The following is a 12,880-nucleotide window of genomic DNA, read 5'->3' on the forward strand; positions in this document are numbered from 1 at the left end:
GAATAAAGAATAAGAGCAGAAGATGTTTTAAGACCAAAAAACAAACAAAAAAACAGGATAACATCACCAAAGAGGCACCTGACACTTTAAAGAAAATAATCTGTTGTGCCATCATTATTTTTTTTAACATGTACCGATTTCATGATAAAAGGAAGAATTAGTTTGAAATATGTGTATATGTTTCACTTTTTTGTGTCTTTCTGAAGTTCAATCATAGAGGAAAAAAATTCCAATCAACTGAAAGGATACCATTTAGTTCTTTTCATGTTCACTTCTTTTTCAGACAAATATGGCAGTAAAGTGTCTGTGTCAGGGTAACAGGTTTGAGACATGTTTCACACATAAATTTTTTTTTTTCTTATTTGATCATCCCTTCCTTAATCAAATTCTCAAAGTTGAGATGTGGCACACTCTACATACAGCCATCATGACACATTTAAAACTTGCCAGCACATTGTTTGACTGGCTTGTGGTCAATAAAATATTCTCAGGATGGCCACTTCCCTAAACCAGGCAGCCTCAAGATAAAATGGAAATGAGTTGTGTCAAGAACATTTTCTATCCTAATTGGTGGGTGAGTCCCTGTGAAGAGGGTGGTCTTACCACATACCAGATCATATAAGCAAGTGGCAGAGACAAATTACAAGCTCACCATGTTATCATTGTACATCACTGAATGTCAGGGGAGACATTTTGCTTGTAAATGCGAATGCATCCCGTAATTTGCATAATCACTTTCTTAAACTCCTAATGTCACCTTTCATTTGTTACAACCATAATTTCTAAATTTCAAAGTAATTGTACATTTAGAGATACAGAGTTTTAGAGTTCCATGCTCAAGCTAGATAGATGAATTTAAATAAAAGTATAATGATATTTCATTTATCAAGTCTAACATGAAATACATTAAACTATATTATTATAGTTATGTATTCAGTATGTTTTAAGTTTATACCTTGTGTTTTACGAATAACACTCTCTAGTCAACAATTAAAAATAGCTCATAATTTTAATCATGCGTTATGGTTTACACAATGTGCTTTCACATGTAATTTATTTCTTTAATTTTCATAAAGCCTGGGATTTGAACTAAGGTCCTAGGCTCTTGAATTGACTGAGGAAATTCATATCACCAAGGCAGAGAAGAAATGATACTTTCTGTTATGAAGTAATGGAGGGAACCAAACACCCAAAAGAGTGACAGCTGGAAAGAAAGGGAAGTCTAAACTACAAACTGAATAACTCTGAAGATTTGAAAAAGTTATCAAAATGTAATCGACTGGTTTTTACAATGATAGCCTCAAAAATGTGATCAACGAAAAATGAGTAGTATCATCTTACTATACTAAATAGGTTTCTGGGAGATAAATCTCATTCCATCCCTCCCTAAATAACTGATCTTGGGCAAATTACATAAATTCTTGAAGTCTAACAATATCTTCATTTGTAATGGGGAATAACACTTGTGCCTAGCAAGGTGTCTGACACATAGGAGATGTTGAATATATGTTGGTTTCCTTCTTCTGCCAAACTAAGAATAATTTTTTTTCTCCTCAGGATTTCTGGTGATGGAGACATAGTATAGAGGTGAATCCAAATTTGCTGTGTGACATGGAGTCAACCCGGTCCCTCTGACAGCCCGGAGGGGTGGGGTGGGGTGGGAGGCGGCAGGAAGGTCCAGGAGGGAGGGGAAGCACGTATACCCATGGATGATTCATGCTGATGCATGGCAGAAGCCAGCACAATAATGTAAAGCAGTTATCTTCCAAAAAAAAATTAAAAAAAAGAAGTGGATCCAAGAGAAAGGGCAAATTTAACAATAAAACTGTACCTGTATCCAGGTTGTAGATTATAAGTATATATAATTTCTGACTCTGAATTAGCTATTTCATGTATCTGGAATAATATATAAAAATAAAAAACCATAAATGAAGACTGAACTTTTTTCAGAAAGTTTCTGTAGCCATTGCTTTCTACCCTACTTATTACAGCAAAATTTGGCCCTAAAACAAACCACTTCATCCTAAGTGTACTTTATGCCTATCCCAAGTACAGAACATTGCACTAGGAGGCTAATAAACAACTTACTAAAGATAAAAGAGGAGTATGGTGGCTGATAATGTTACCCTCTTAAGAGATCAAAGCCAACTTACAAGATTAATTATGTGGAAGAATCAAAATAACATATATAATAAAACTGGCCACCTCAGCACTTAAAACAAATGAACTTTATAGCAAGTTCTTAAAAAGAATAGAATGAGTCACATACTGGCATCAGAAATTTGTCATTCCACTCTTTATAACACCTAGGGAAAAAAATGTTTCAAATTCATACTAAAGTAATGACTGATCACAGGCAATTCTGCCTTATACAGAAAAACTGACATGAGGAGCTTTGAAATGCACACTTATAAATCCAAATTCTCCTGTGATAAGAGGACTGGAAGAGACTTCATTCATTCATTCATTCAACACTTTTATTGAGAGACTATGATCATGTGAGTTGGGCGGTAGCACAAGTGAAAAATAGTATCAGCAATGATCTTAGTGAGATTAAAAAATGAAGAAAAAGGAAAAGAGGAGATATGCAATATTTTGATAAGCAGCCTCTGGTACATTTATGCTGAGGTTCTAGTATTTTTATGCTTGTCTATCAAACTCATTCAGGTATACAATTTCACAGTCAGCTCAATGATTAGGTTGCATTTTTAAAAATCAAGTGAAGATTTCATTTTTATATGAGCTTTTCTATTGAATCTGGTAAAACCAAAGTAAAAGAATCTATATTTAAATGGATAGAACAATAATCATTTTTCTCTTACATGCTTTCCTGGAGATAAGAAATTAAGAGTTTCATGCCCCTCTCCCTAATTTGCATTCTAACATAAATCCACACATATAGCAAGACCACCGCATTCTAGTGAGAATTCCTTTACAAGGCCAGACAGAGGCTGAACTAACTTATAGAATGGCCTTGGTGCTCTCTACAGTAACATCTACTTGGGAACTGCCAGGGACCCAGGACCTTATGAAATTTTAAGAAATGACATCAGATGTAACAACAGCTGAAAACACACGCATGGGTCACTAATCTAATTAAAATATTAGGGCCTCCATTCACCAATAATAAAAACTCAAGGAAAGCACATCTCAAGAGTCCAAGAAGTCAGATGAGTAATTCTGAAGAATTATATAAATAACTCCTTTCTTCAGATAACAAATCAGCCCAGTATGAACTTTCTTACAGAAAAAGAAAAAGAAAGGATAAAAGAGATTCTATTAAATGTCCGTCCTTCTAATTTTTCAATATAAGGTGAATAACCTCTGCTCTTAAATTACATACATACATATACATGTATATATATCTGTATAGTTTCTTTAGAGCTTACTCTGGCATCAAGGTCCTTTATTACAAATATAATTGTGCAACAGTCCATGATAATGTAAAAAAAAAAATCTCAGTTTTAAGGTGCCAAAATAATAAAAATATCTAGTAGTAAAAGCCTGTAGATCCCTGGCTTAATATATTTGTCAACAGCCCCATTCAAAAGCACAATGTAGAAAGAAATGCTAAGGGGAAAAACCACAGAGCTAGGCCTCTTACAAGTTTATGCAGAAGAGGCAGGCTGACAAAACAAATTTGAGGAATTGCAATTACTGTTTTTTTTTATCAGTTTGCAAGTCTCTTTAAAACAGACATCACTCATTTATCTAGTAACTGAAAAACTAATTTCTAAATTCTTTTTCTTTTTTGCTGTTCACTTTTAGATCACTCTATGGCTTGCTAACACTTCTGCTAGAATGTTATAAAGAAAGAGTAAGACCAAAATAAATAAACCAGTATAGTATTTTTACTAACTATGAGAAGTGAAGTTTCAACAGTGACTTGATTATTTAAACCCCAGTCTTTCATTTTTCCATGATCTTGTTCTTACTTTTATGTCATTTTAAGGAATTTCAGACTTTCTCATTTGCGTAGGGATCCACAAAAATAATAAGGTGTGAGATAAGTTTTTAAAAATTAGATACTTCCTTTTGATGTTCTAGTATCCTGATTTATATATTCCTATTGGGATTAGCCTTTAAAATAATATAATGGATAGCGGAACTGTAGTAATCGATAATATACATTAAAATATCCATACTAATAGTTAGATTGTCCAAAATGGGACAAGGGACAACTCAACACCATACTACTTTTCCCTTCATTAATTTTTTTCTCCCTAAAATCCATTAAATACAAATACCACTGAACTCTAATAAACTTGCATCAATCCCACTTTGACTTCCAAGTGACCACATTTGCAGAAGATTTTACACATAAACCAACTTATTCTGTGACTACAGAAACAGCCTATCAGCCACTCTGTCTTTAACTTAATGCAGGTGCAAGGGCCTTCTAGCAAATCAAAAGTCCATCAGATAGACTGATCCCAGCTGTTCTCTGAATGGGCACTAGGAAGTCTGCAGGATTCAGAAGGGTCCCTAAGGACTCTGCCTGTGGCCCTGAGATGGCCTAGTAGGGAAGCAGCTTTCATCATCCACAGAGAGGGAGACTGATGGCTGATGTACACACAGAGTAGCCCTGGGTGAGTCCACAAATGCAAGTGTGAGATCATTCTGGCATGGCAGTAGTGATCTTCCTTGGCGGCAGGAGAGGTCATGAATATATGATGTGGGAATGAGGGTGTGGCAAGTTGACAGAAGAGAGCCTGTCCCAGAGAGGGAAAACCCACAATGTCTGCCTCAAATATTCAAAACCTGCTTATGGGGCTCTGAATCTCAAAGGCTGTTCATTTCTCCTCTCATTTCAACATGCACGAGTATGGATAAAGGTACAAGTCTCACAAGAGTCAGTGGTAAGTAGTCATATTCCAACCATACCATATTTCTTCTTTTATCATGTATTATGGTATGAAGGTATTTATTCTTTAATAATTTCATGATACTTTATTTAGACTCAAAGCATGTTTTAGAGTTGGCTTAAACAATCATTAGCAAATATAGAGTGGACATTTTAAGATCTCCATTACACAGTACAGCATGCATTTAAAATGAAAAATTGCTCACTGAAGAGAATGCAAGAAACTTCTATACAAAGGAACTTAAAGGCAGGCTTATTTATAAGCAGCCTAAATTAAATTGCTTGCTTTTAGACAGCAGCAGGCATATCAATATGTAGGTGCTTTAACTTCCATTTTCCTTATATTTTGGGTTTTTCAAAATTACAATCCATTATCAATCTCAAAGATAAATGAAGCCTTTTAAAACACTTGAGAAATAAAAGTGGAAATCAAATTTTAAAAATAGGACAAGAAAAAAATCATCATTTCTGGGTCGGCCTCGGATGATGTCATCATAGGTTCTAAATGTAATAGCTGGGCAGCGTACACTAACTCTTCCTGCCCATGTGACCTCTAACATCAATTCAGGCAAAACAACTAATATTTCAATAATTTTTTTGGCTGAGAAGTGAGATTTGGAAGCAAAAGATTAAAGAGAGTTTAGAGTGCCAAGGATGAAACGATGTGAGTGTGTGTGTGTGTGTGTGTATGTGTGTGTGTGTGTGTGAGACTGTGAGTGCGCACGCGCACGCGTGGGGGGGCTGAGGGGAGGAGGCATGAAAACTAACTCTTCCAGCACACACCCCTTTTGCTACTACAAGGGCATCCAGCAATCACATTTGCAATAGTAAAAATGCTGAAGGATCCTACAGTATCTTTGCTCCCACAACCATCCCGACCCTCTCTTACAAAGCCCTTCTTGCTCTACGGGTGCCAGGAAATTCTTCAGGGGTTAAATGGGGAAGTGCAGCCACTACCATTGTTGCAATAAATAAATGAATGAACCAGAACGAACCAGCAATCCATCCCTGGGAACCAAGTATCTTATTTCCTACAATTATATACGCTAGCCAGCAACCATATATATATATATATATATATATTTAAATTGTTTTATCTTTTGCTGTGTGTGTACACATTATAAACACACATGCATCTATACAAAAAGGAGCATAGTGCCCTGCATACACACATGCCCAATACCTTTAAAATATTTTTTTAGCATTATTATTTCAATGAAAAGATAAACAGCTGTTACAAAACTGGATACATTAGCAACTTCATCTCAAAGGCCTTTTATTTTGCACACACAGCATATATAAATACACACACACACACAAAGGGTTTTTTTTTCCATGCCATAGACAATGCTAAAATATCTGAGATCAGGTTGCTATGCCAACAGATTTTTTCTAAAATGAATAAAATTATTAGGAGGGAGAAAACATTCTTGACTCCTTTCCTCCCATCCATGAAGCCGAGAGAGGCTCAGGGAGGGCGAGAGGCTGCCAGATGGGGAGGAGGGGAAGGAAGGGAAGGTGGGTAGAGGGGTGTTTGCTTACCAAAGATGCTGATTTGATCGTGGCAAAGCGCTCTCTGTTCCGGTAGTGGAGGGCCTGGCTCTGAACTGACTGGGTAGGCCGCGGCTCAGGCCTGGGATCGCCGTGGCCCGCCTCATCCCTTATGAATACATGATCCTGCAGAAATGGATAAAAACAAGGAGAAAGTCCAGCTGTGCTCTTTCCTCGCCGGCTGCCTCTCTCTCACCCCTCTTTCTGCACAAGCACTGCTGTTTGAAATGCATAGTTTAGCTCTCTGCTAGTCCCCGCAGCTCCCACGGTACAAAATGAATAAGCAACACATTGCAGCCTTCAGTTAGGAATGTCAGCTGATCGCTAGTGGGATGCCTTCTGAATCCCTGGCAGGCTTTTTCTTTACCTCCAGAATTACATATATGCAAAAGAAAAAAAGAATAGAAAAAACAAGGTAATGTACAGACTCCTTAGAACAGTTTGCTTAAAACGCTGTAACCAAATAATTCCTTTAAAAATGTCATGTCCATGTCTAGCAAGGAGGATGCTGGTGGCTTTTAACATAAAAGCGAGCCTCCGCCTCATTCCCTTGAAAGATCTGCTTTTTCAATTTAATTTTATTTGAAATCTGTTCGGTAGGATCATCGTTCTGCCTAGAACCAGTGTAGGCTTGTGCTGAACTGCCTCTCTATCTTGTGCTGGGAAGATTCGGCAGTCACTGAGGGATCCTGCTTTCCAGTCATGATCGTACACAGTTCTAGCACCTTCTCTCTACAGCTTCTGAAAGGATTTTTTTTTTCAGATTTAAAGAGACAGGCATACAATTTTAACCAAATGATACTTTCACAAATTCTTTCTCAACTCTGTGTCGGTATGGTCACAAGAGTGAGTATAGCTGGAATTTAATGCCCTTGACTGATTTAATCAAGTCTGTGCTTCTTGGCGGGCAGAGATGATTAATCTTATTGTAATGCCCAGTGAAAAATAACATTCCCTGGAAGGATAATAATGGATGTTTCTTAAATGCCATTGAAATGACTTTTAAAGGGGAAAATGCTTTCAAAGGGCGATGCTTTGCTCTATAAAAGATGAAGTGGTCAGTCAGTAAGTAGCACTAACCTTTCAGAAAAAAAATACTATAACAAGTAATAACTCAGAAACATGTACAACCATGGGGGATTTTCAAATAGTACATGTTCAGGACGGGGAAGGAGAAATTAATTCTCTTGTTGCCCTGGGGTTTTAGGAGAAACCATTGTGAGAAGTCAGCTTTGCATTCTGTCTCTGACTATTTGGAATCTTTTATAATTGCTCTTTCTTTCTTCAGGAAATAAAATTATAAAGAGGTTTAAAAAACACAAAATTTTATTATATAGTGTAAAATGTTGACAAGTCAAAACATATAAATTCCTTGAGGAAAATTAAATTTTACACCTAGGTTTCTAAGTAAAAGAGAAGTGTCATGATTAAATTTATCATTGGGCTAATTTTCTTTTTCCCTTTTATAAAGTTAGAATGCTTCAGAATGTTGCGAGGGTATCTACCATTACATCTATATTTAGATTTTTTTTTCAGAATTACTCTATTGTGGCCTATTTTGCTTTCAAATAATGAAAGTACCTTTAATGCCACTGAAGGCATATATATCAAATTTGAGGGGTGTTCTACCTCTGTGCTGTCCAATAAGATAGGCTTTAGTCACATGAATATCTGAATTAAATAAAATGTAAAATTCAGTTTCTAAGTCACACCAGCTATGTTTCAAGCTAGCCACTAACTATGGCTACCATATTGAACACTGCAGACATTAATAATTTCTATCATTGCAGAAAATTCTATTAGATGGTACTATAGATTAAGAATGCATCTCAACCCATATTTTTGAAATTTGTAAAAAACGTACTTGATAGGTCAACTTAAAATTTTCTTATTATTTCCTTGGAAATCTAAAAACTCTTATTTCACTGGGCAAAGAGATATTAGGTGCAGGATATATGCACCTAGGTTTACGGTTCTAAAGATGAAGGCCCTGAGATCTACTGCCATTCAGATTATTTATTAATAAATATTTATTCCGAATATTAACTCCAAAATCAACCTTACTTAATGTTATAATCCCAGAAAAGCAATAAACTTCTAAATGCCAACAATCAGAAGAGATAGGCTCAGCAGAGACCTGTGGCTTTACAGGTCAGAGTTTTGGTATCAGTTAACTAAGTACAATTACTGAGAGGGAGCTCTTCAACGCTGTGGCAGCAGCTAAATTTCAAATTTTAATAACTTGATTTACAAAGTTAACCAGTGACACTAGAATCCACACTATTCACATAACAGAATAAAACAGAACACATTCATGTGCAAATAAGTATAACTCTAATATTAGTTTTCTATAATTTTCTAATAATTTTCTCTCACATAAAAATTAACACTTGTAGGTTAGGACTCTGCTTATCAAATTAAAAGTCACATCATATTAGCTAAGTTTTTAAACTCAAGGATACTGAAATACACTGGAAAAATTAAAATGTGAAATCAGTGATTTTAGTTGACATGTAGCAAATTACATAACCCACAATGGCATATTTAAAAAATAATGCTATTTTAGAACTTAGTCTGAGAGAATAGGTCCAAAATTTTAATCTACCTTAATAAATAATATTAAAAGTTTAATCCCTTGTGTTCTTCCCCATTTTAAATTTTATAAAAGAATTCTTAGTTCCTGTAGTAGCTTCGTAACAGAGATCACAAACATTAAAAGTCTCCAAATATGTGAGAGACCACAGGATGAGGCAGTATTTTTGTCTAACAGTGGATATGCACTTCAAGAGCACAGGGATAAATTTTAAAATATTCAACACCATTCTTTAAAGTTCAAAATTCTACAGACAACTTAAATAATAATGCAATTTTAAAACTAGGGCAATGTGACTTGAAAAGCAAGTAAGAACAGATTAAACTATCAGCTTTATTAGGTTTGTATTCTGTTGGTTATATCACCCCTTCAAGCAACAGCCCCTTTGAGAACGACTGTACCTGCCTCCCAGAGTTTCCGATCTGAACACGTTTTAAGATCAATACTGGTGAGGGTCAATTTTCTATTTTATGCAGTTAAGCACCACTGAATATGATTTACAAATGAAGATGAGAGGGTCAACATCTCTGATGCTGAAGAATGATTTTTAGAAGTTTAAGAATAAATATGTTTTACTTTACCAAGACAATATATATGACTTGCTTATAATTTATCCTTAAAATCTTATTATCCAGAAACAAGCAAAATAGCTCTCTGAAATACATGGTTTTGGGACCAGTTTTAAGTAAATTTATACTGTCCTTTCATTATAAAAAGAAATAAAATTTCTTCAGATTAAAAACTTTACTATTATTCCCTGGACAAAGGGCTTTACTTTTATGTAGAAGTTTTCTCCTAAATGTCTTGACTATTTATGCTTCTGAAGTGATATGGTGTGGTCACTCACTCAGAGTTTCTAGATTAATTTGAAATTAACCTTGGAAACCACTCCACTTTTGGTATACCTTTATCACACTCTCATCATACTTACATTCATTTGTGCATGAGACTGTGAGCTTTGTGAAGGCAGAGTAAATGTGTTTCAAAAAACCTCAGTCTTTGCAGCACCTATCATGGTGCTTGATACTCTGTGGGCATTCAAAAAATGTTTGCTGAATAAATAAGCTCAAGAATATAGGTCTGAGAAGATTCTGAGAAAGTGACTTTGTTTTTTTATTATTTAACATAATTCTAATTCATATTTCATAAAAACCTGTCACTTTGTACTTTAAGGCAGTTGCAAAACAGTGACACACACACAAGCACACCTTTACATGGTGGGGTTGGAGGGGATCTAAAAATGGCTCTTTTTTCTGGCGATGAGAAGTTTTTTTACAGATTCCCATACCTTTCATGCTGTGGAGAGGGATCAGCAAACCCACCATCTCTTTTGTTTTGTTCATTTCAAAATGATTAAATGATTGCCTAAGCAGGTGCAGCTATCAAAAGCTGGGGCTAGAGGAAGGGGAGAAGATGGAAAAGGGTGTCTTCACCTGGAAAGATAGCTGTTAGGGAGAAAAAATGACTGGCAGAACACTGAAAGAAGGTACCACGGAGGGGTGGTTTGTACGACTGCTCTGTTCAAGAAACATTACCTTCATATATTAATTTACTTTTACTTGGCCAAATGCAAGTTGAAGAGTCAAAGAAACTGCCCTGCTCTTCAGCAAAAATAATAGGAAAGGCCACTGAAGCAAGTGGAAATTAAACTAGAACATCCTATCCCCTCAAGGACATTTCTTTTTTTCCTCTTACGAAAATGGGGAAAACTGTTCTTTTTTTAAAGAAGGGGAAAAAAAACCCTCACTAATATTGACTAATAGGAAGGGTCAAGGAAAGCTTTAGGAGCTAGAAGAGAACAATTTTTTAAAAAACTGATCTCTAAACGGGGGCCATGATGACTAGAGTTCATTAGGCATACTAGAAACAACAAATTGATTAGTGAACAAAGAATTTTAATACATAAAAGTCTCATGATCTATAGTAACAGAAGGCAGCCGCAAGCAAAAATAAGTGATTGTAGACTTTAACAAAATAAAAATATACCTTTCAATTGTCAAATTAAAAACAACAGACTTTTGTTGCTTAGAACAATATTAAAATCTGCTTGCTACCGCTGTACACCCAATTGTTTTAAGGTGTAGGGTGGAGGCTCAGAGGCAGCCTAGGCTACAGCAAAAAAAACCAATCTGGATTAAGAGTTTGCCCTGGACTCACTTGTGAATAATCAAGAACTGAGGTGTAGAGTTGTGCCCCATAAAAGTTCATCTTCATGTCAGTTCACAAAACATTTATTGGGTGCTTACTATGTGATAGGGGCTTCCCAGGTGGCACTAGTGGTAAAGAAACTGCTTGCCAATGCAGGTAGACTAAGAGACACAGGTTTGATCCCTGTGTCAGGAAGATCCCCTGGAGGAGGGCCCAGCAACCCACTGCAGTATTCTTGCCTAGAGAATCTCATGGACAGAGGAGCCTGGCAGGCTGCAGTCCAAAGGGTTGCACAAAATCATGCACGACTGAGCAACTTAGCATGCATGCATGCACAATGTGTTAGACACCCAGCTAGGTTGTATGTGAAGAGAGATGTCCTGGAGAAGCAAACAGTCTAGATATGTAGTGATACTCATGTTATTGGAAAAAGCAGTGTGGCAACGCTAGAACGGAGAAAAGAAGTAAGTGCCTAAAGTTTATTTTATCAGAATATACCTTTAGACTTATCAAATCATTCTTGTTCAAAAGGAAGACTGGATTAGGATTCCTTCAGGGCCAGGGAAAGACCAGAGTAGAGGCAAAGATTGTAGAGAGGGAAGTAACTTGAAATTCTGGTGTTAAAGGAAAATTTTCAGTGTCCCACTTTGTATTTTTTGGGCTTGATCTATGATAGGTCTGTCCTCCTAAAATCAGGACATCTTTATTCTGGATGCAGAACAGTTAGTTGCAAATCACGCTCTTAACAGTTATACATGGCCCTTAAAAGTAAGTTTACTTCCTATATAAAATGGGCATTCTGCTCATATATGATTTGACTAATTTTGCATATGTCTGCAATCTTAATTATAACAGTTAAGAGCGGGGAACAAAACAATTCCCCATCCTTATTCTTACATTTTAATATTTATTAAGCAAGTTCTTATTGTCAAGAGTACTATTATTGGAGACAATCTATTTAAGTCTTTCAAACCATAAAAATAATATTTAATATTATTCAAGCCTTTTAAACCATTATGTTCAAAATAGCATGGTGTTTAGTATCTGGTAAGCAATTTATTCACTGTGTATTTTTTGTTTGTTAATTCACTCATTCCTTAGATATTTACTGAGTGCCTATGCTGTGCCAGGCACTGTTCTAAGGTGTTGAGATACAGCACAGAACAAGGTAAGCATAATTTTAGCTATGATGAAATTTACACCCAAATTATGAAATAATGAATTAGTACATAGTATAATTTTAGATAGTGACAAGTATAAAAAAAGACAATAAAATAGGATAATGAGATAATGGGTAGAACATTGTTTATAAAATGATAATTCAGTGATACATAGGCTTTTCTATATCAAGGCATCTCTTTACCAAACAACTTGAAAGCCATATTAGACACTTACTCTTTTAAAATTTACAGGAATAGAAGCACAAAATTTTAGAGTTGGAAACAATGTTGGAAATCATACAGAACAACTCCTTATTTTACAGATGGAAAAACTGAGGTTTGGAGAGGTTTGTGACTTGTCCAAAGTAAAATAAAACTAACAGTGGCAGACAGAACTTAAAACTAGTTTCCTCATTCCTAGAGTCCACTACCTTTCTGTTGAGAGTTTAAGATCCTACTTTATTTATGTTCCCAAGTGAAAAACTTCGAAGTCAAGTAAAAAAACAAATATGAAACTTATGAAAAATTTATTTCTATTAAGTTTAAAGACATTAAGCCCAAGTA

At 35.6% G+C, this 12,880-nt stretch overlaps 1 protein-coding gene across 6 annotated transcripts in view; it reads right to left on the reverse strand.

Moving 5' to 3' along the window:
- TAOK3 (TAO kinase 3) overlaps positions 1-12,880 on the reverse strand; it is a 188,570-nt gene that overhangs the window by 28,669 nt on the left and 147,021 nt on the right. For all 6 annotated transcript variants that reach the window (XM_043901794.1, XM_043901795.1, XM_043901796.1 and 3 more), the window contains one exon: positions 6,407-6,541. In XM_043901794.1, coding sequence (XP_043757729.1) covers positions 6,407-6,541 — 135 coding nt within the window. The remainder of the gene's footprint in view (positions 1-6,406; positions 6,542-12,880) is intronic.

Source organism: Cervus elaphus, chromosome 5, assembly GCF_910594005.1.
Source record: "Cervus elaphus chromosome 5, mCerEla1.1, whole genome shotgun sequence".
Taxonomy (NCBI): domain Eukaryota; kingdom Metazoa; phylum Chordata; class Mammalia; order Artiodactyla; family Cervidae; genus Cervus; species Cervus elaphus.